The sequence below is a fragment of the Glycine max genome, chromosome 9, assembly GCF_000004515.6.
Source record: "Glycine max cultivar Williams 82 chromosome 9, Glycine_max_v4.0, whole genome shotgun sequence".
Taxonomy (NCBI): Eukaryota; Viridiplantae; Streptophyta; class Magnoliopsida; order Fabales; family Fabaceae; genus Glycine; species Glycine max.
In genome coordinates, this window is record NC_038245.2 from 41534022 (window position 1) to 41558228 (window position 24207).

Sequence of the window (24207 nt, forward strand, 5' to 3'; positions counted from 1 at the left end):
AGGATAGTGACTTTTCTTCTAACAGAGTATTTGATTTGATTAGGAGAAATGCTATACTTTTTGACATTTTTTTTATCACTGATGGAAATTTGTTTTCTTTTTTTACTGAACTGATGGAAATTTGTTAGAAAGTGTGAATTCCATATTTTTATTTAATTAGTGAAATTTGCTCATAATTTAATTAATAATTTTATGTGCTAAGAAAACTAGAAAGGTGTATTGTACGTCAAAACTTTATTTTTGTTAGTGTATAAAAACAGTGTGAATAGTGAATACCGCGTCAAGTGAAAGACAAAATTCATTAATTGTGCGAAGAATAGGCTCTATTCGTGTCTTGTTTCCATTTGTTCCAAACTAAAGTTTGTTGGATTGGAGATAGTGTCAAACAGCTGTGAGTGAAGATGAGTGCCTAATTTTTTTTCAGTCAGAAAACTACAAGAAACAGGAAAAGGACTATTCTAATAAAAGAAGAAGAAGACGAAGAGTATTATTTCATCAATGTTATGCTATTTCTTTTCAAAATATGAAAATAATCATGCGGCAAGTGGGACACAATGTGAACTTTGGTAGCATTGTAACAAGTATTTGGACCCCAGATAAGAGCATTTTTGGAGTTCTCCATTAAGGATTTCATCCATGGAAAAATCTTAAAGATGGGTCTGGTTAGTTATCATCTTCGCTAAATACAGGCAAAGATGATATCGGTTCAATCAATGTTACACTTTTATGGGAGTAACATTCTGTTGGATGAAAATATACCAAGGAAGCTGCATTTTTAACGGCAATATTCAATCTAGTGTGCCATGGCAGTATACCACGGGAAGATTCATGAAGATGTTTAGTAAGAGTGCCATTGGAGATGTACTCGTACACTAACATGCGTTTGTTGCTATGGCAAGAAGTGCGACCATAAAGTGAAACCAGATTTTGATGGTTCAAGAGACCTAAGATGTCAGTTTTTTTCATGAATTGCTTAATGGTCTCTTCTGTCTCGTTTTCGTCGTGGAGACATTTTATTGAAACCTCTTGCCCATCTTGAAGTTTTCCTAATATGCATATTTCTTACAGGGAGCACTGATTTAAAATATGCAGACTAATTAGCCTCTCACCATAGTACACGATTCCATACCCTCCATTTCCAAAGAAATTGTCAAAATTGTTAGTAGCTTCTTCAAGTTCAGCATTTACACAAAAGAGTTCATCACAATTATTAAGTGTATAGCACCAAGACAAGGCTTCTTAGTTCTTACCTAGTGTAGAACAAACCATCCCTCGAAGGACAAGGTGCCCCCAAAAAATTTTGGACGATGAATTACCCCTTTCAGAAAATACTCTGCCACTGAGTATAGTGATCCAAGTGTAGTGACTCAGAAAGTCTTTCTTGAATGATTGTTGTTCTATGAATAAGTAGAGAACTTAGAGAATCAAGAATAAGATGAATATATGAGTTTTAATTTGCAATAAGGTTCAGAGAAACGCTAGCTACATGTTTTTTGATACACTTTTATTATTGTTTAAAATTATAGTTTTAAATAAACTTAAGCTAATAAAATATCTGTTGAGAAAAATGTTTTAAAAGGTGTGCTTATCTTTGATGAGTGTAAAAGAAGTGTGTGAAAGACAAATTTTCATTGCGAGAAGAAATATGTGTCTTATTTCAATTTGTGGCAAACGAAAGTTTTTTTATTGGAGTTTTATGTGTTCAACAAAGAAGCAAGGGAGAAGTAGTTTTGGAATAAACTTCAATTTGGATGAAAATCAAGTTCAACTCAACTGAAAAAAAATGTTTTGTCAATCAAGAGGTGTAATTTTTCATGAGGGATAAGCCTTAATTAGCTTGAATGACCAAATACTAAACCAAACACATCCTATTGTCAAATTGGTCGAAGCGTTTTAATTAATCAATCATACAATTAATATATTCCATGATTATTGTGTGTTTGGATAAACAAATTATTTTTGAAGTAAAATGATAAGTGCGTTCAGTTTCATGATAGATCATTCACAATTATATTAAAATATTAACTAACATAAATATAGTTAATATAAATATAAGTAAATTTTTAAAATTTTCACGTATAGATTCGGATTCAAAATTAATTCAGAGTAACTTTAAGTATATTTTGATCTGAATAGTTTTAATTAAAAAACATTATATATAATTTTACTACTAACTTGTTGATGGAATAAAAATATCTAAATATTAAGTATTTAACTTTGAAATCAATTTTAATTAAAATTAATTTTACAAATTCAATCATACTCAATCAATTTTTAACTATTATCAAGCTTGATACTACAGACTAATTTCATGATGAAAAAAATAATTTTTCAGCTATTCATCCAAATAGGCACTTAGTATAATGCTTTGGATTTTTATTTTTTGCTTAGTACTTCGGCTTATTAAAGTAATTACATAAATATATATAATTCATTCAAATATTTATTTCAACTACTATGAATCAAATATATAAAAACTTAATTAAAATACATTGAGAATGTATTATTTTCATATTCATTTAATTACAAATTATCAATAACCATTGACTTTTTAAATAATTATGGTAAAGTCTTATTTAAAATAATTTTTAATTCGTTGAAAATATAAAATTCTTTGTTCTCGCACGTTGTATCAAAATGAAACTCAAATAAAAATCTATATTTTGAAGAAAAAAATCATACAAATTTAAATATACTATAATTAAGAGGATGAATTAAGTTACTCCGAATAACTCTAAAATAATATACTCGTTTTCTAACTTAATTAGTGGCATGGCCCCAATTGTGTGAATGCTAAAAAATAATTGAAGCCACTTTAGTTAAAGAAAGAAGCTTTCCAGGCTGGTATTGATGAAGTGCTGCCAAGTCTTTGTCCCTTTACTCGCCGCTGACTTACTCAGCAATGCTGAAATGGACAATTCTCCCGAATTTACATATATTTAAACATATTACATGCATTGTTTTATATTTTATCAGTTTTCCATTTGTGTGTAAGAGTTTAATTTTCTCTCATAAGGGGTAATTCAATTTCATGCTTCAACCCACACGTTTCTCTATATTCACCTTTTGATTTTTTTTTATTGAATCACCTTTTGAATTTAATTTTCTCTTTATGTTAGATTGTCTATTCTTCATTTCATTGTTTTTGGAGTATCACTAGTTCACTATCACTTTGCATTTCTTTTTATTGCTATATTGTTTTCTGTTTTCCAAAATATGATTTTTAACTTATAAGCTAATTTCAAATTATGGAGAAACTTATTTTATTTTTCCTTCTTCAATAAGTGCTTATAAAGAATTTTATCTGAACAGATCCTAACAGTTTGTTTGATATAGATTTATTAGAGTCTTTGTCCAGTAAACTTGAAAATTTTTAATGGTGATAATTTTTTTTCTTGACAACAAAAAATGAAATTTTGGATTACTGAATTGAGTTTGTTATGTTGAATGGAAAATCTGAAGAGTTCTGAGAAAACTTTTATTGAATTGGCTCAAATTACACCTTCTGGATTTTCTAGTGACAGATGATTTCTGTGACAACAATATTTTGTGCCATGGTCATACTTTGAGTGCTTTGTCTAATAATGTTCATAAAATCTTTTGTCATATGAAAACGGCTGTAAAGTTGTGAGATTCTCTTGAATTCAAATATGGCTCTGCTGGAAAAGCCTCCTAGTATTTAACTAAATGAGGGCAAAGGATGATTGAAAGTGCAATATATGTGGAAATATATACATGGTGTAGCTAAAGTTAGATAACTAATTCAAGATTTAATAACTTTAAAGAAAATAGAAATTAGTGAGAAGAAAATAACAATCACATGCCTATTGTTGGATACACATGATCAACAGTGAAGCCCAGAAGCAAGTTTGTTTGGTTTCTATTTAACTGATAATCACTACAACACAACACAGGAGGAGAAGTAGATGAGAAAATTTGGTTAAGAAGGAGGCATATCATATTTTAACCCGATGAAAATTAAACTCTTTAATTCAATGGACACCATACAGAGTGCTATGAAGAATCCATTATCCATGTACAACAGCTGTTGACTGGTCACTCCTTTTATTTTTAATATTGACATTTGATAACTCCCTTTATCTGTACTAAGGAATTATACATGTTTTTACTTTTAAAAAGGAGGATGGGAAGGATAATGTTTGAATTGTATGGAAATTCTGAGACGGTTCCCAGTTTTTGGTCTTTTCTTATACATTGAGAACAACTATAATTCGCCCTCGTCTTCGAATCAATCGACATTTTTCACAAATTTTACGAACAGAGGCTTTTATTTTCATATTTGCCAGGAATGCATTTACATTTATCATGTAATAGAATTTTATTTTATTTTTATCCCTAAGAATCGAAGACAGGGGATTTACAATAATTCATGCACTGTACTTAACCAATTGAGCTAGATCCCCTTACCTTTTTGTATTGGAAATCATAAAATGTATGAGCATGTTTGTATTGCTGTTAAACCACGTTGAAAGTGAATCCAAGTGAGACCAGGATTCACGTTCAGCATGCCTCAAAGTGTAATCCAGCTAAAACAAACACACCCTTAATAGTCAAGTAAATTTCTAACCTACAACACACTGTTTTCAATATGATGTAGGGCTAACCTGAAATTACTATACTGCAGCAAAAACTCATCTCTGTTCAGCCAAAATCCAATTACTAGACCACAAGCCATGTGAATGGTTTGGTAGAATCAGGCATGTTGGTAGCATGAATAAAGACTATGTTATCTGGTTGAATCCCCATGTTCCTTTCCTTATGCCCTCTAGGGTATCTAGCACCTGTTTCATGGATGGTCTGAGTTCCTTGGGACACTGCCCACACTGAAATGCTAACTCTGCCACTGCTGTTATCATTTCCACCATGTTTGTGTCAACACCTAACCAAAAACTTGGATCCACTACCGCGTTTAATTCCTTGTTTAAGATTTTTCTCTTTGAGAACTGTACAAGAGAAACATAATCTGTGCCTTCCATTAAAATTGGGGGGTTGGATGATATCAGTTCAAACAAGACCACCCCAAAGCTATAGACATCACTTTTGTCACTAACCCTTCCAGATTCATAGTAGTCGGGATCTATGCAAGAGTGAAACTGCAACTGCCACCGGTTCCTACTGGAACAGTGGAAACGTGAGTAACATAATCTGGAAGAGACCGTGAAAATCCAAAATCTGCAACTTTAAAAGTAAAATTGTCATCCAATAAGATGTTACTCCCTTTTACGTCACAGTGGATGATAGCTGAATCATGAAGATATACCAAGGCAGTTGCAGTTTCAATGGCAATGTTCAATCTAGTATGCCATGGTAATTTACCACGGGAAGATTCATGAAGATGTTTAGAAAGAGTGCCATTGGAGATGTACTCATACACTATCTTGTGTTTGTTGCTATGGCGAGAAGTGCGGACATAAAGTGAAACTAGATTTTGATGGTGCAACAGAATTAAGATCTCAGTTTCTTTCATGAATTGCTTAATGGTCTTTTCTGTCTCGCTCTCGTCATGGAAACATTTTATTGCTACCTCTTGTCCATCTTTAAGTTTTCCTAATACAATGGCATGCTATCAGAACAAAGATAGATATATGCATATTACTCACAGGGAACATTGGTTTAAAATATGGGGACTAATTAGCCTCTCACCATAGTACACGGTGCCGTACCCTCCCTTTCCAAGGCAAGTGTCAAAATTGTTAGTAGCTTCTTCAAGTTCAGCATGGTGGAAGATTTTCAAAGTTGGCATTTATGGATATTAAGACATGAATAAACCTTTTATCCTCAGTCTGTTGACAACAAAACACATGAAAGCTAGAAAGAGGGGTGCTAGGAACCCTCTCTTTCTTATTGGTTAAACTTTATTGAAAACTAAAAAATCAGGATGAGCCATTAAATAATGTGAAACCCACTAAATTTTGAGATTTCCATTTAATTTCAACCAATGAGTGGGAGTGTGTTTCTAGCATTTCTCAAGCAAGAAAACCATGACAAAGGAAAATGGACAAAAGATCATTTTATTATACCTTTTATTGAGTTTGTTTCATGTCTTCCTTGCTTTATGCCATCGAGTGTCTCTAGCACCTGTTCCATATTAGGCCTTAGTTCTTGTGGGCATTTCATGCATAGAAGTGCAAGCTCAGTTATAGCAGTCATCATCCACTTGATCTTAAGGTTTGTATCGAAGCCAAGTCTTGGATCCAACAACTCCACCAAAGCTTGGTTTTCAATTTTTCTGCTTAAAAGGGTAGCAAGATTATCCTCTTCATTCAGAACCCAGCATTTTGCCAGCGTCAATGATAGAAGCTCACACAATACCACCCCAAAGCTATAAACACCATTTTTAACACTAAGCCGGCCATATGCCAACTCTGAGTCCATATAACCACATGTCCCAATTATATCACCAGTAACATGGGTGGCATAGACAGGAACTCCATCTGGAAGTTTCTGAGATAAATGAAGGTTAGCAAGTTTAGCACAAAAGTTCACATCTAGGAGAATATTGCTGGACTTCACATTACGGTGGATGATGCCATAATAGTGAAGATAGTCCAATGCATTTGCAATATCAATGGCTATATCTAATCTGGTCAACCAAGGTTGTGTGCTGTTTTCGGCTATTTCACTTTGAAGATGAGCAGAAAGATTTCCATTGGATAGGTATTCATGCACCAGTAGTGATTCCTTGTGATGAGAAGCACACCCATAAATTGACACGATATTTTTGTGAGGCAAGTAGTTTAGGATAACAGTTTCATTGATAAACTGTTGCAACATGTGGTGCTTGTCTTCGTTAAAGCACTGGATCGTTATCTCACGCCCATCCTCAAGTTTTCCTTAAACAAGGTAAATAACCAGAAGAAAATATTTGTATGAACAAAACTTGCAGATGTTTAGGTGCTTTAGCTGTTAGCTCTTCAATAAGAATTTTATCTCGGTATTCAACGCTAACTTTAACTACTGACCTTTATCGTGTGTGTTACCATGGTAAAACACCAATTTTAATAAGAGCACCAAAAGAACCTAAAGAACTGCACCTAAGCTTTGTGCTTTTTCTATTGGACAAAATGTGTATGCAGTTCCTTAAGTCCATTTGCTGTTGTCATGTAATCAGTAATCAAAATTGGCGTTTCACATTGGTAACCTATACTGAGCTTTAATGTAATTTTTTATTACATGAATTACCAAGATGAACTCCAAATTTGATTTGAGAACCGCTCCAAAAGTACTTAAGCTACTTTATCTAAGCTTTTTCCTTTTCTATTTACATTATTCATATAAAAGGACACAGCTTAGTCTCTTACCATAATATTCAGTTACAAGTCCTCTCTTTCCAAGACAATGAGATTGATCAAAATTATGTGACTTTTGCTAGCTTCTTGTAGGGCAAGATTCGCCACTTGGTCTGCTTTGAAAATGCGTCAGAAGTGCTAGTAAAGCAGCACTCAAAGAGATCACACACCATTCTTATGAGGTCGTAATTACTAAATGTTGCAGGGCCACTGAGATGCTGAGTGAGAGTGAAAAAGCTGGCTGATCAGAATTGCAAATATCTATGAATTTTAAATTCTACAAAGTCTAATTCATTTTCACGTATACAACTGAAATGTAAATAAATAAAGGATTAAAACAAATAAATTCTATATTTAAATGAAAAAAAAAACATATTCAAGTCAATGACTGTAGGGTCCATGCTGTGCAAAAAAAAAAAATGGCTGTAGGGTCCATGTCTAGGCTAGGTGTGGTGGAACAACTCTTGGTAACTAAAAAAAATTAAAAACAGATCATAATTAAAAAAAATCCTGTATGTAGAGTGATTAACAACATAATTAATCTGCCAAAAGAAAACATGCATAATTACCATAATATACTCATTGATCTAGAACAAATTTATTAAATGAAGTAAAACATGCATTAAACTGTGTATCTTCATCAAGGTGCTGGATTGCAATTTCACACCTATGGTCAAAATTTGCCAAAACAACAACAAAGCCTTATTGTTGTTGTTCAAAGAGGAGTATTTTTTACACACACACCCTCCGAAGAAAATATTTTTCTATATATTTATTGTATAGAAAAATAGTCAGCTGGGTATGCTAAGCCCATTACCATAATATACTGTGGCCAAGCAGAGCATCTATTATGTAATCAGAAAACAATCACTAAAGGTAAAATATTAAGTCCTAGTGATGTTTAAATTAAAACAAATATAACTAGAAGAGGAACAAGTTACCAAAAAAAAAAAATTGTTAACTACAAGGGAGTAGATGTTTTACAGGAGTACCAAAAGTTAGCCCTTGTAAAGGAACTTGTTTAAGGACTCCTGCAGATATTATACCCCTTCCCTAAAAATAGCAATATCTGCCTTTGTATAGTTACCATTTTTCCTAATTTAAAAAATTGAAAGAAAAATTAGAAGGCTACTCAATAAGGCCGGAGACCTAACTGATATGGAATTCACTCCTTGTAAACATTAATAAACCAAGGAAAAAAAGATAAATATGATTTTCTTATTGAGTTTATACAAAAGAATTCATCATAATCACTGAGTTTATAAAGTTTCTTATTTTATATTATTAATGCATAGACATTAAATTCATAATTTTTTTATTAAATCATTACATTAATGTGATAACTATTGTGCATATATAAGTATATTTTGTATTTAGGTCACATAGAAATTATCAAATTTTCCATCTTTTATTGTCTTTTTTTGTGTGAACCATTAGGATCTTGACATCCTTTGAGTTTTTGTTCAGTAGGTACTTAAACTGATAAATTTATATTGTTTGGTGGTGTATTTTTTTTAGAAACATAGAAGAAGACATGGAAGAGAGTTGAAGGTCTAAAGACTCTCGCTCAACGCGTCATACACATTCAGTGCGACGCGATTGTTCAGGGGGCAGCCCTCGCTTAGTGCGAAGAAGACACTTTGGAAGTCAAGTGTCACGTGAAGGCGCGTTTAGTGCGTGACCACTTATTCCTCGCTTAGCGCACAAAATCGTGAAATCAGAACTGAGTTGCGTTTTAAGTGGAAAAAAGAGAGGGAACATATTCATTTAGCTTCCCACACTGAAGAGCAACCTAGGGCACATCCAAGAGGGGGGACCCATTCATTTTGGAGCAATCTTCCCAATTCCTCTCCATTTTCCCTCCATTCTCTTCCACCACTCTTCACCATTTTTGTAATTTTAAGCCTCTCATGACAATGAGAGGTTAAAAAACTCATTGTTGGGATCTTTGCAATCAAACACTCTTAATGTAACGATTTTTACTATTTATTTAATGTTATTTCAGTTTCATTGTCTCTCTTCTATGCTTAATTTCATACTTGTGGATTGATCATCCATATTCATTGAAAAATATTTATCTCTTAAGAACTGAGAGAGAGAACATCTAAATAATTCATCTCTAGGGATAAAATGATTTCATTTAGCCTGTCTTTGCATCTCAGTTTATAATGCAATTTAGCTAGTTTATCTCTTAAGGGATTATGAGAGAAATTAAGAAAATTAGGCTCTTTCATGTGAGGAATTGCGGTTAGAGTATACGAGTAGATATAAGTGTTAATTAAAATAATATTGAATAGGAAAAAATAATTAATATTGCATCAAGAATAGTTTTGATAGGCTAAGCCCCAACATATCAGTCATTTTGTTTCGACTGTCACCTCACCATTCCGAGTGTTTGTTTTTTTCCGTTGCACGTGCTAGTTAATTAGTTTAATTTCATGTTAATTAACTTTTAATGTCACATATTACAAATATTTGAATCAATTCATTAGTTGCTTGAAAATTGGATATACTCAACTCTGAGTACAATCAAAGACCATGTGAATTCGATGAATTCGACACTCAGGCTTCCATTTGTCGATGAGTTAACACAATGCATATAATTAATAATTACTTTTAATATAATTCATTCAAAAATTTCTTTGAACTAATACACCGGATATAAAAAAATTTGTAATTTGGTATATAGTTATAGGAATTTCAATATAAATAAAATAGTATAAAATTTGATTTTTATGTTTAAATATAATCTGTACTCAAGGCATGTTTTTGTTAAAAAATCATGCATTATGCTGTTATTGAATTATTGATGTAGTGCTGGCAAGTCTCGGACCCTTGACTCGGTAGCTGCCTGCCAGTTAATAGCATGGACCATAATTATGTGAACATCACTTTCAGCATTTTAGCCTTTTTCTTCCATTACTAGGCTAAAATGGACAATTCTTCCTAATTACATATTCAAAAGTATTATATTTTTTTATCGATTGAAATTAATTAAACATTGACTTAATTATCAATTTGATCTTCAAACTATTTTAAATGAATCACTTTGGTTTCCAAATTTTTAAAAGGTTCAATTTAATCTTCAAATTTTTAAAAAGATATTAATTTAGTTTTTATTTTTAAAAATTTGAGGATTAAATTGAACTATTTAAAATAATCACTTGATGTTTTAGAATTATACTTTATGGATTTTGATTTAGTGTTGATTAGTTTGAAATGTATCTAATTTCAAGTAAAATCACGATGATCCTTTTATTTTATTAGTATCTATTTATATTTTACTTTTACTAAACTACAAAAAAAAAATTAAGGCATAAAAAGTCTAAGAAGCCCATTATCAAACATGTTTAACCCATGGGTTAAATGAGCTAAGCTAAAAAGTTCATAATTTAAATGGGTTAAAAAATTATAGCCCATATATACCGCACAAGGCTTTGTAACATCTTATTTTTTTAAAATAAATATAAAAAGTTTTATTTAAAAATTTAATAAAGTTTTTAAAAATTAAATAAATGAGAGAAAAATGTTTTAACCTCAGTTTCTATTTCAAGTGCAGTTCTTATAATTCATCTGTTCAGTCTATAGGGTGCTTGAAACATAATACGAATCAATCTTATGTGTTTATGGCCGGGGATGAAGCTGAAAGTGATGACCATGATTGGCTTAGGCACTGTGAGGAACATGTTGTGGTGACAGTGAAGCAGGATGAGATTGAAAAACTAGTGGCTTGATCACTGGTTTTGGTGATGCTATGAAGAAAGGATTCGTGCTTGATTGGATGAGAGCTCAGGAATGTGCAGTGTGCGAGGAGTCTAATGGCCATTGCATATTCGATCCAGCCACTAAGCAATCGAGGTGCTTATGCTCAGATGGCAGAACTGAAGTCAATAGTTGCGAAAAAGGTACAAGAACTCCTTTTATCTCTTTGAAAAATTATTGTACATTTTTTCTATTAGTGAAATCTTTGCTCATATTCACATAAGCACAGCTTCACTAGTCTGCATATATATATATATATATATATATATATATATATATATATATAATATATATATATATATATATATGAGTGATTGCTTTTGTTAATTAGTGTAGTTTAGACTATCCAAGTTTACTTCTAACATATTATCTTTTAAAGATATTTTATTATTTTATTCGTTGGTTTTTGTTTTCATCTTATTGTAATTAATTCAGGTCGACCACGTATTGTGTAAATATAAAAATGGTCACATCAGTTATAAAGAAATATGTTAGGTGAACATTAAAAAATAGTCTCTTTCGATCTTAAAGTGTATTTATTAATTTTAGACATAATATCTTTTTTCTACATCAACATGGAGTGCACATTTATTATTTTCCTTAATTTTTGAGAGGTGTGTATCAGTGTATATAAAATAACCAAAAGATAAAGGTATACCATTTCACATTTGATTTTTATATGCTAAAAAATGGAACTAAATTAGAAAAACACTAGATTATAAGTAACAAACCAGGGTTAAATCAAAATTGTTTAATTTAATTAAAATATATTGATAGTATAAATATTTTTTACATTGTTATTAAAAAAAATAATTATATAATATATTTGTTGACTTTTTTAGTAATTATCATAAAATTCATTTTAATTTTTTTATTAATTGATAATGTAGAAATTCTTACACTGATATGCAATTTAATTGAAAATTTAAGTGTTTACATATTTTTGAATTATAGCATTTATTATTCCAACAGAGAATTGGTATTTGGGAGAAACTGATATACTAAATAAATTTACTTAATAAGTTCAATTTGGCTGAAAATTCTGACTCTAAACTTACTACGTACTTTTGTCTAATGAACATTATTAGAAAATAATTATGAAAGTTAATTTTTTTAAAAATGATAAATAATTAATTTCACAACTGGATGATGCCATCTAAAAATTTTAAGTGAATAAAATTAGTGAATTTGTAAATTGAGTGATAAATTATTTTTAAATATTTTTTATCATTAATATTTATGAATGTAATAAGGTGGACCTGGTTGGGTAAGTGGGTGGGGAATGAGTTACTGAATTTGGGCTTGGGCTTAAAGCTGTTACAGGACTGCTGGGCTAACTAGGTAAAAGGCCGTAGGTGAAACTTGTAATGTAGAATACTAAAATAAAGCGTTTATTTATTTAATTAGTCAGAGGATAAATGGGGAAATTAAATAAGGACAACCATGTCTGATGTAAACCCGTCAAAGAACCTGACCCCGTTCATCTTCCTCATCTCCGTTTGGGCACATGAACCCTAAACACCTAACATTAAAATTGGATCAATTTTAAGAACTAAGGAGCTCAATTGCATAATCATAAAATTAAGGTATCTAATTGAGTCTTTTAAGTAAACTAACGGATGAAATTGGGTATTAACTATTAAGTCATAATTATTTAGTCTGCAGATTATGTTACTTTCGCTGACATAGTAATAAAAATGGTGAATACACAAACAGTGCTATTTTTTATATCCCCTTTACCTTACTTTGCATCAGTATTTTTGGATTCCTTTCTATATAAAAATCTCTTCGTTAAGAACATAATATAAACATGTATTAACTGAACTATAACAATGTATAAAAGGGGAAAAGTAGTAGGAGACTCGATCCCATTACCTTATGAACTTATCTAAAACGTAGTAGTTGTAAATGATTTTCTTTTAATAAAAGGGAAAGATTAAAAATAATAAAAAGCGGTAGGTGGAGGGTTTAATTAAGTTAATTAATAAATGTAGGTGGAGAGTTTTAGTTTAATTAATTAACGTATTACCAGTTTGCTTGCACAATTAGTTTTGGGCAACGGTACGTTTTCCAGCAGAACACGTAGTATTGTTTTTGAAATTTTCCTTTCCACCTTCATTGTATATGTTTTATAGCACAACAATTAGATACAATTTTGTATTTTAAGTACTATTCTTTTATTAGAATTACAGTTTTATTTTAATAATTTGTACTAACCTTTAATTAATGATAACTTTTATAACACTCTGAGATAAAACTTTAACTCTAATTAAAAAAATAACACTAAAACAATCTAAAAACATGTATCTGATTCTTCTTCAATTCTATATCTTGTATATTTTCCTCTCGTTTATCATTCCCCTTTGGTTAAGTTTGTCTTGATTTATTGAATAAAAATATAAAATAGGAAAAAAAAATCTAATCACAACATCACTAACGTGACAAAGACACTGCAGCCAGTGAATAAAAATCTTACTGGATAAGTACATGTTTGGAGAACCAAAATTTTTAAGGTTCAGAGTATATTTTAATGTTTACTTCCAAATAGCCAACACCATTTTTATGAAAGCCATCAAACTAGCTAGTTAAACGTCATTTAGTTTGACTTATATATATATATATATATATATATATATATTATTGTGCCGTACTTGATCATTTGCCTCACCAACAACCAAGGCCTCTTACAAGCTAAGGTTGATCTGCACATTAAGGCCCTTATCAGATTAATTTCTATCATGGCTCTTCCTCTTCTTCCACCTCTTTCTTCAATCATCAACACCCTTTTCTTCTTTACACTCTTCTTCCCAAAATATGTATGGAGTGATGTTGAAGGGTACTCAGCATGTGAACCTTTTAGCTGTGGTGAAATCGACAACATTCGCTACCCATTTTGGAGTAGTGATCATCAACAAAGTTATTGTGGGCATCCAAAGTTCAAGCTTGATTGCCAACAAGACAACGTGACAATTGACATGATGTCGCAGAGATTCCATGTTATTGATATTGATCAAACATCTAAGGTTTTGAAGATGGCAAGGTTGGATTTATGGGATGACCCTTGTACTAATGAGTATAGCAATGTCAAGTTGGATTCTGATTTCTTCAACTACACTTCCAATGATGATGACTATACTTTGTTATATGATTGTGGTCCTCCTGTTACATATACGTCTAGTGTGAATATTAAAGGAACAATATCATTTAGTTGCCCCATAGATAGTGGTTTTCGAGATGCATTCTTTGTGTCAAGTACTGATGTGGGTAATTTGAAGGATCTGGGGTGCAAGCATAGCATCAATGTTTCTGTTCTAAGAGAGGCTGTGAAGGATGCTTTGCAAGTGGAAAATGTTTTAGAAAAAGGATTTGAGGTAGGGTGGATTGGTGTGGATGAAGGACAATGTGATGGTTGCATAAAATCTGGTGGGAGATGTGGACACAACGTATCTAAGGATGCATTTACGTGCCTCTGTCCTAATCAGCAATCTTATGATGAGGTTTGTAGCAAAAGCCAAACAAGTTCTCCCTTAGCAGCACCAACGCCTAAACCAACACCAGAACAGGAACTGTCACCCCCTTTTGGTCCAAAATTTCAAGAAAAGTCTCCACATGCTCCGAGTATGTATTCTTCCTTCTCCTGATTATGATTAAGTACCCCTAATGAATAATCTTATTCTTTTGGATGGTGGCATTCAATTTTCTTTGAGGATCCAAAATTCCTTACATACATGCCTGTTTAGAAACCAGTTGAGAAGTAAGAAATCACGTTTAGGATATAAAAGGCTAAAGTTATAACTACTAGCTTCTCAATAAATGTGAAAAACTATATCTGAGATGAGATGTGAAACCAAACATGCTATTCTTCCACTCAGGATTAGGTAGAGGCTCATTTCCTAGACATGGAATTAGAATTGTTTGTTCTGCTTGTTCACGAGTATTCTTTCGTTAGAATAGTTCCCTTTGATTTTTTCTTTCTTCATTCTGTGTGGAAGATTTATAATATTGGATCGAACTATTGAAGACCGCGTTGTGAGATAACGTGTCAAATTTTATAATGTCTTGTGTAGGTTTGGTAAGGGTGAGCTTAGCTTACGTTGACTTTTAAATATTACTTGGTAATAACTGAGTATAAGCTTTTAAAAGTCTGCATATAACGATAATGGTATGTGTCACATTAGTGATTGGATGTTAAAAATTTGGATTTTCATGGAAATATGATGGCAACAGTTACCTAACAAGCTGTACTACTTTTTTTTATTATAATTTTCCAAGATAAGTGACTGTGTGCTGCCTTGTCGCATATAAATTTGGATGATCCTTTGTGGGGCATCACCTACATAGAAGTGGAGCGTTGTAAATCGCATACTATAATTAACAATTTGTTAGAATACAAAAAATAAATAAAAATTAGAGTATGCAATAACATATCCTCTAACATACTCTTTTGATTAGAACACATATTTCTACAACATGCAACTCTTCCTTCGATGATCAATTGACCATAAATGTATTCATATATCTATATCAAAATCTACAACATGCAAACTAATATTTCTGACAACTAAGTTTGTCCTTAAAAAAACAAAAAATGATTATTGTTCCACGAATTTCACAAACACTTACTCTGACTTCCACCCCCTTCCAACATATACCGTGCACAACATCACCATATTCTATGACTGTGTCCTGGATTTTTCATAGGCCAATCAGCAATTTTAGGTGTAAGGTTGACACTAAGATTAAGAACCTTATTTTCCACGTTGATGGAAACCCCTGTTCTAGGCCTGGCTTTGAACTGTGGGGCTTCTTGTGTACAAGTTCCCATTTTCTGGGGTGTTTCTCTTAATCCTAATAATGGTGGGTCAAAGTGAAGCAGCAATGGTAGACTCAATTTGATAAAATGCTCTGTTTTTCATTCTCATTTTACTTGGATTTCTCTTGAACGCACATTTAATGGTTGAGGCTTGAGGAATAACTTCTTAAAACAGTTTGCCTTTTGTTTACTAGGACGTGACAAAGTTGAAGTTTTCATTATTAAAAACAACTATATCCTTTCACATGTTTCAGATTGCTTAGAAATCAGCATCGGATACATTCATATTTATAATAATAAGCAAAATTAATATGGCCGGTCTATTTCAAATAGTTTTGAAAAAGGCTATTGTTAAGATGGTCATGTCACAAGTTTGAAATGTACAGAGCAGGCCTAGAATAAGATAACGATAATTAATGAATTAATACTACATGTGAATTTATGAAAAAAAATTTAATCATTTTTTTAAAGTTCTGGCGAATGTTTGAACTGAAGTAACTAAAATGTAAATTACACGACCCTAACGGATAGTTTATACTCTTTGGATTAGAAAAAATTAACTTGATAATATACAAATTTATAGAGGAATCTAATAATAAAAAGTTGATTACAAAAAGCATTGACCCACAAAAGGAAAAAAGGAAGTAAGAAACTGAGTTCGTCCCCTGCCATAAAAAATCTGCAGATAAATCGATTTATTGGCTAGACAAATAGCTTGCACCTTGTCACAAGGAAATTAATTAATTTATTTTTTGTAAAAGTATATAGAATTCCGTCTAATGAAGTAAAGTTAGGTGAGGTGAGATATGCCGTGTTGTGTAATTGGGTATAGTACTGTAGTTGATTAAAAAAACATTAGGCATGAGAAATTGTGCAATGCGAATTAGGAAGCAAGAGTACTAGAGGAGACTGGGTCGTGTTTTTCAGAATTTTGAATACTAATTTGTTTTGGTGTGGGGATGTGAGAAGAAGGCACAGGGTGAGGGAGAAAGAGGGTGGTAGTTTCCTGGGAGAGGACTTTTTGCTTCATTTTCTGAGAACTGCTTCTAAAACTTTTACATTATATTTGGCATCAAGAGAGACTGCATGAATATTTTAAGCGAGAGGCTTTTGAGGGCGTTGGTAGTAAGAATGGATATCCATATCCACATGCTCCTCACGTCCATTTCTTGCTTATTCTTTATCACTCTGCCGCAGTCCCTCTCTCAACCACCATCTGTCTTCAATTATTCGGCTTGTAAGGAATGGCCATACAACTGTGGAACACTTTCCGGCATCTTCTATCCATTCTGGGGAGAGAACCGACCCCCTCATTGTGGTGGCGGCGAAGCATTCAGGCTGAGCTGCCATGATGATATTACTACTATTCTAATTGCCTCACATAATTTGATGGTGAAGAACATCCACGACACCACTCGAACCATGAGAGTAGTGCCAACTGACCTTGACCCCAACGTTTGTTCTCTGCAATCTAAGAACATATATGATGACATTCATGCGAAGGCCACTCACTTCCTGTATCCCAATCCTTCATTGTACAGCAACAACATATGCGAAGGGTTTGAGGTAATTTATGATGTTTCTGAAAATTGCACAAAATGCCTGGGAAGTGAAGGAGAGTGCTGGAAGGAAGAAATTGATGAACATGATATAGTTTCATGCTATTTCTGCCCAGATGGATCTCATTCCCTACGCTGTTCTCCTCCAAAAAGAAGTACGTCTTCTATCCTCTTTTCTTGAACTTCACTCGTCTACGTCATCTCACAGCCTTGCTTAGTCTTGGGTGCTCTTTTTCTCTGTCATTTAATTTGATGCAACAATTGAAGATGAAGAAGCATCTCTTTGCTCTTTCCATCTCTGTTGCAACTCACAGGCCAAAAATAGCCACATCAAATCTCTAATTAATTGGAGCAACCCACCATTATTCCTATCCTGGAATTTTCCATATCAACAATTCATATTTATTTTAGCTTATTTTGAAACTATAATCACTTCTTTTTTGGTTCTGTTTTTCAAATACTTTATACCCAACATGCAATTATTTACTGAAGTTCCCGATCTTGGATTCCAATAGTTCCCACCCAGTAGTACCCTCCACCAAGTCCTATAGAGCATATCTATGAGCTTTGGTATTAACTTGGGGACATACATCCTACAGAGGTTATCTCAGGAACCCAGAAACAAAAACAGAGTGGAATAACATGAATTTCTGATATTATATTAGATTATATTTTCATTTTCAAATATAAGTAAAATTTAATTACTTTTTCTTATTTAATAATTACTATTGTTGACATGACTTCGATAAAAACTAGAGTAGTTGACTGCACATTTTTCCAATTCTCGCTGTGTCCTTCTCTGATGGTCCCTTACAAATACTATTATATTTGGTGGTTCCTTCTTTACAGCTTCACTTCCCATTAGATCCATTGTCTGGCTTTGAACGTGTAATCAAATTAACATGTTTCCTGAATTTTCTCTCCAGCTATTAGTTGTTTGGTTTTTTCTTTCTCAGTCTTTCCTCCTTTTCCTATACGTGTGAATTCGCTTTGACTTTTAGTCACGTTTCCTGATATTTTTCCTTTATAACCCTTAATATATCAAGTAATTTTCTATGAATTACTGTCGCATTTGTTTTGCTATATTCATTATGTCTAAATTTGTTTATAACCATCATTCTTTTTACTATGTTAATGGATTTTTAATAGCCAACCTATCAATTTTATTTTCATGGTTCGTATATTACATGTATTTAAAAATTCTTTGATGAACAAATTCAAACATAATATACTGCCATGCATATAGTGCATATATTATTAACAGAATACATGAGCATGACTCAAGACAAAATTTCCAGCGAACCTTTTTAAGAGGGGAAACTGTTATCTATGTTTGATATTACTATTGATATATAATTTACAGTCTGAGGAAAGGTGCTATAAATATTTATGTTAATTTTTACTGTATATCACTTGCCTGTGATATAAGCTACATTTTGTAGTCAGACTTTTTTATTCTCTTTTCTTTTTGGTCTAAAGTTATAAAAAATTAAAAATGTCCTTTAGATAAAAATGGTGGTACACGACGGAAAAGTATGATCCATCCTTTTTCCTCTTTTCCTTCATTTACTTTTATTTCATGGATGTATCATGCATACATGTGGCTAACTGGCTGTACCAACAATCATTAGGAAGAGGAAAAAAAATCATTTTTGATAAGTAATTTCTTAAATAAAAATAAAATAATAAATTGGTATAAATTTAATATTCCAATGTTTATTTATTTTTATGGATGTTATATAAATTTCTTAATTTAAAATTAATTAAAAAAATTGTCTCCGTATCCTTTTTGTCCTCCCAAACACACTAAAAGTTAATTAGGATTTTATTTGATTGAAATTTTGCACATGTTTTGTGGGGGTAAAACAATCAATTAAATAGTTGAAGCTTATATCTCAGACAAGTAATATGACTTGGTAATAAAATAACATTACGACGTTTATCATATTCATACATAGCTCGAGATTATCACTGACTCAGCCAAGGAAAAGAAGAAAGGGAAATCATTGATTTGAAAACAACTACTATATGTTAAGGGTATATTTGTGATTTTTTTTCAAAGGAGTTGCATGTATTGCATTTCTTTGCAAGTGCAGCAAATATCTTTTCCTTCTTTCTGGTCCAACACGTCTTTCACCATCATGGACATAATTTTCTGCTTTCTTTTACTTGAGATTTTTAAAAGTATTAATTTTACGAAACAGCTTTGATTTCTCCACTTTCCATTAGAAAATTTGCACAAATCAAATCGTCCACTTATTCTGGTTTTCCCCCTCACAGTCATAAAATAATTCTCAATTTTAAAATGTTACCCTTAACTTTTAGTCATAACTCTGCAAAATCTGTATACATGACTTTATACAACTTTAAATTAGTGCAATCTATTCAAATGAAGCTACATACATACGGTTGCATTCAGATATAACATAAAAAATTCAACATCTATGTAAATAGAACATCTACAGTACTGTTCATTCCATAGTTCCTTCTTTGATTTGTTATGTAGGTAAAGAAGTGATGGGATCAATCATAGGACAGAAAAAATGTTGATTTTCTATTATAATGTATATGAAACTTCTAAATTAGCAATTGATTGATTAATTAATTTATTACACGTATTGAGTGATTGATAATGATAGATATATATGTCATAGTGATGTCACCATTACTGGGATGATGTGGTTTTCATTCTAAGTAGTATTCTTTTTGTGTCAATACTTATTATATAACTACAAAAAATGGAGTATGCAAACTTCCACTGTAAGGTACTTCACCTACTTTCCTTTGTGGGGGTTCAACTTTTGACTAGTAATATGATATGGACTTGCACCCACCTATGAAATTAAAAAAAACACCCTTAACAACTTCAGGAAAACAAAGATAGGGAGTTAACCTACTTCCTCATCATGTAAAAAGGCGAATAACTGGTTATCTATTGCTTGAACTTTTGTTTTGTCTTCATCTATGTTTTCAAACTTCAATCATTAACCCCATTACAAAATAGTAGCATATTTTCGTGGAAAAATTTCCACAATACATACCTACCAACCACTTTGAAATCTCCTCTAAATGCATACCTTAGACTCCACACAGTTTCTCTTCTTCTCTTGTCTTCTCTTCATCCTTTTCGAATCTCCAGAACCAAATGATCCTCCAAATCTCCTTCCATTACAATAAACCTCAACTATGCATTATCACCACTATCTTATTCTTGGCTACCACTGTTCTGTCTTCTAATCCAAAATTTGAGGCCTGCTCACCTAGAAGCTGTGGAACTGGCCCACCCATTAAGTATCCTTTCTGGATTCCTTATGAACAGGAACCATTTTGTGGCTACCCTCACTTTGGGATCACCTGCATGGACAAAAATCCAATTCTCAGAACTTCTAATTATGAGTTTTTAGTGAAAGATATCTATTACTCTAACTCCTCATTTACTGTGGCCAACATAGATGTCTATGAGGACAAGTGTCCTGTTCCCTTATATAATTACACCTTTGATCAAACTCCATTCACCTACAGTTCAGAAAATTGGAATCTCTCTTTCTTCTACAACTGTTCCACAGAACCTATAGATTACCCCACTTACGAAGTAGATTGTGCTAAAAATGCTACACATTTTTCTTTTGCGGTTTTTCATAAGGAGGCACTGGAGCACAAAAACTATTCCTTGAATGAGTGCCAGTTTATGGTTAATACGCCATTGAACATCAATGAATCTGTTAATATCAGTAGCTTATTGAGAATGAATTACACTGAGATTTTGAAGATGGGGTTTGTTTTGAATTGGACTGCACCTGATTGCCACTACTGTGAGAAAAGTGGTGGACGTTGTGGATTTGATGGCAATCAGTTCCTCTGCTTCTGCAAGGATAAGTCCTACTTAAAAAGTTGTGGTAGTGGTAATAATACATTTTGGAAATATTGTGATTATACTTTTGTTGTTTGTTCAGCAGGCACCTTTCTCTGTGTGCAAATTCTGTTCCTTTCCTCTATTTTTGTTGTTTAATTTTCTATTTCCCTCTTTTGGGTACAAATGCAGTTTCTATTCTAATATGTCATTTTAGAATATTCTAACCAAAGTATACCAGATCGTTGCCTTTCCTTTTGACCTGTCTGACACTCGCCTTAAACCATCTATAATTCTACATGCCAGATGATTATGGTTTCACTTTTGCAAAGTGTATTTGGTTTTACAGAATATGTAGCCACGATAACTATTTTGTATTTTTGTAGACTCAGTAACAAAATCAACTGTGTAATTCTTTGATATAATTATTAACTGTCTCATGAAAAGATTCAGCTACCTATACCATAAGTCCTTGTCTCATTGTCATGATTTCTTCATCAGTTGTCAGGATTTACATGCAGAAAATAGGCTGAAATTGAGTATTCTTTACGCTTTAGTTTTTAAGAAAACGGTCCAAATGATATGACTAGGTTCTAACTTTTTTTATATTAAAAAAAATTAGAATCAAGTCATTTCATTAATTTGAAATGGAAAACAAATATGTTATGGGTAACTTTTAAATTGTATGATGTTAGTTCAGTGTACAGTTAATTGTAATTCCCATTGTGCCTCTCTTCAGATATCATGTCATAGCAGTTAGCATGTACTTTCTTCATGAGGCCTTTGGTCAAAGTACATAAATATACATGTTTATGTTTGTTACATTCAACTACAATATCCTCCTTGAATTGGCACAATGCTAACCCATCTCTGCTTTCCCTGTTGACTGTTGCAGATCCGCGGAAGTTGAGACTCATTATAGGTAAATAGATCGAGTTTTCCTTGAACTTGTTTCGCTACTTTGTGCATATTTATTTCTCTTAACCAGGAGTACTTGCAAGTTGCAACACACTCTCTAATTGTATTAAAATTCATTAAAAACTACAAATTTAAGAGAGACTCATTAAATATATTATGGGACTAACAAAAATTTGCAATTTTCAATAATTTCATTAAATATGATTAGAAAAAAAATGTGTTCTAGCATTTCTTTTAATAGTACATAATATCTCCTTCATTCCAAAATTATTGATCCTTTAACTTAAAAAAATCCAAATTGACTGTTGTTATCAATAAGTAGCTTATTAATTTTGCTTAATCTGTGTGAATAAACCTTAAACATCATTTGTTTTAGAATGAATGTTGTATGAAAAATGATAGGAACACATTATTTATGCACTTGTTAAGTTTATTAAAAATTACAACATTTTGTGGGTCTTAATTCTTATTTAATGAGTCTCACTTATATTTTTGAAGTTTCCAATAAATTATTAAATTATAGCGAATAATAGAGAATGTTAGGAGGAATGTGTTGCTGACTTGCTGACACTCCTCTAATAATATATTAATTGAAATTTTCATCTTTTGTTCTTTAGGTGTTGTTTCTGGTGTGGTGGGAGCACTTGGTATGGGCATTATCGGCTTTCTCTGTTATCGTAGAAAGAAGAATCGTTATGCAATCTCATATATACAATCTCGTAGCCTCTCTTCTGATCCATCTTCAAAAGACACTGAGAAGGGAGTTCAAAGCTTTACTCAAAGCTTTGTACCAGGAGTGCCCCTCTTCTTGTATGATGAACTTGAAGAGGCCACAAATTACTTTGACTCATCTAAAGAACTAGGAGAAGGGGGATTTGGAACTGTGTATTTTGGTAAAAGCAAACACACCCTTTGTAATTATCTCTGTCGTTTTTATGCTTTCAATGACCATTAACAAAGGTTCCTGTCTTCTGATGTTTCTTGTCTAGGCAAACTGCGGGACGGGCGTTCTGTTGCAGTGAAGAGGTTGTATGAGAACAACTTCAAGAGAGTTGCACAGTTCATGAATGAAATTAAAATCCTAGCAAAGTTAGTTCATCCAAATCTTGTGAAGTTATATGGATGCACCTCTCGCCACAGCCGCGAACTTCTGCTTGTATACGAGTACATTCCTAATGGAACCGTTGCTGATCATCTTCATGGTCAACGATCCAAACCTGGAAAACTCCCTTGGCATATTAGAATGAAAATTGCTGTGGAGACTGCAAGTGCATTGAATTTTCTTCATCACAAAGACGTCATCCACCGAGATGTGAAAACCAACAATATTCTTCTTGACAGTGACTTTTGTGTCAAAGTGGCAGATTTTGGACTCTCGCGTCTTTTCCCAGACCATGTCACCCATGTTTCAACAGCTCCACAAGGGACTCCAGGTTATGTGGATCCCGAGTACCACCAGTGCTACCAGCTTACTAAACAAAGCGACGTATATAGCTTTGGAGTGGTTCTGGTTGAGCTGATATCATCCTTGCCTGCTGTAGATATCACAAGGCATAGACATGAAATCAATTTGTCCAACATGGCCATCAACAAGATTCATAATCAGGCACTGCATGAGCTTGTCGACCCTACCCTCGGGTTTGAATCCGATTTCAAAGTCAGGAAAATGATAAATGCTGTGGCTGAGTTAGCATTTCAGTGCTTGCAGAGTTCTAAAGAGATGAGACCTTCTATGGAAGAAGTGGTGGAGACTCTCAAGGATATACAGAGTGATGGCAAACATAAAAGCCAGCCTGAGGTAATGGACATCACAAGCACAGCTGATGATGTTGTGTTGCTCAAGGATGACCCTCCTCCACCATCACCTGATTCTAATGCGGTGAGCAAGTCGACAACGCCAAATGCTAGCGGATAAGTGGACCTTCTTTCTCACTTCCATCAAGGCATCAAGTTAACCTTATCCAAATTTATGTAAAAGCAGAGTTAGCATCACAC

General features: G+C 32.7%; 1 protein-coding gene and 1 pseudogene across 1 annotated transcript; one reads left to right on the forward strand and one right to left on the reverse strand.

Moving 5' to 3' along the window:
- LOC102664602 (putative serine/threonine-protein kinase) lies at positions 4175-7780 on the reverse strand (annotated as a pseudogene).
- On the forward strand, positions 13811-24127 carry LOC100305386 (serine/threonine protein kinase family protein). Its single transcript, NM_001251488.1, has 7 exons — positions 13811-14317; positions 14348-14443; positions 21214-21414; positions 21512-21558; positions 22074-22216; positions 23007-23105; positions 23202-24127. The coding sequence occupies exons 1-7, from the start codon at positions 13811-13813 to the stop codon at positions 24125-24127; spliced, it is 2019 nt and encodes a 672-aa protein (NP_001238417.1).
- The last annotated feature ends 80 nt before the right edge of the window (positions 24128-24207 follow it).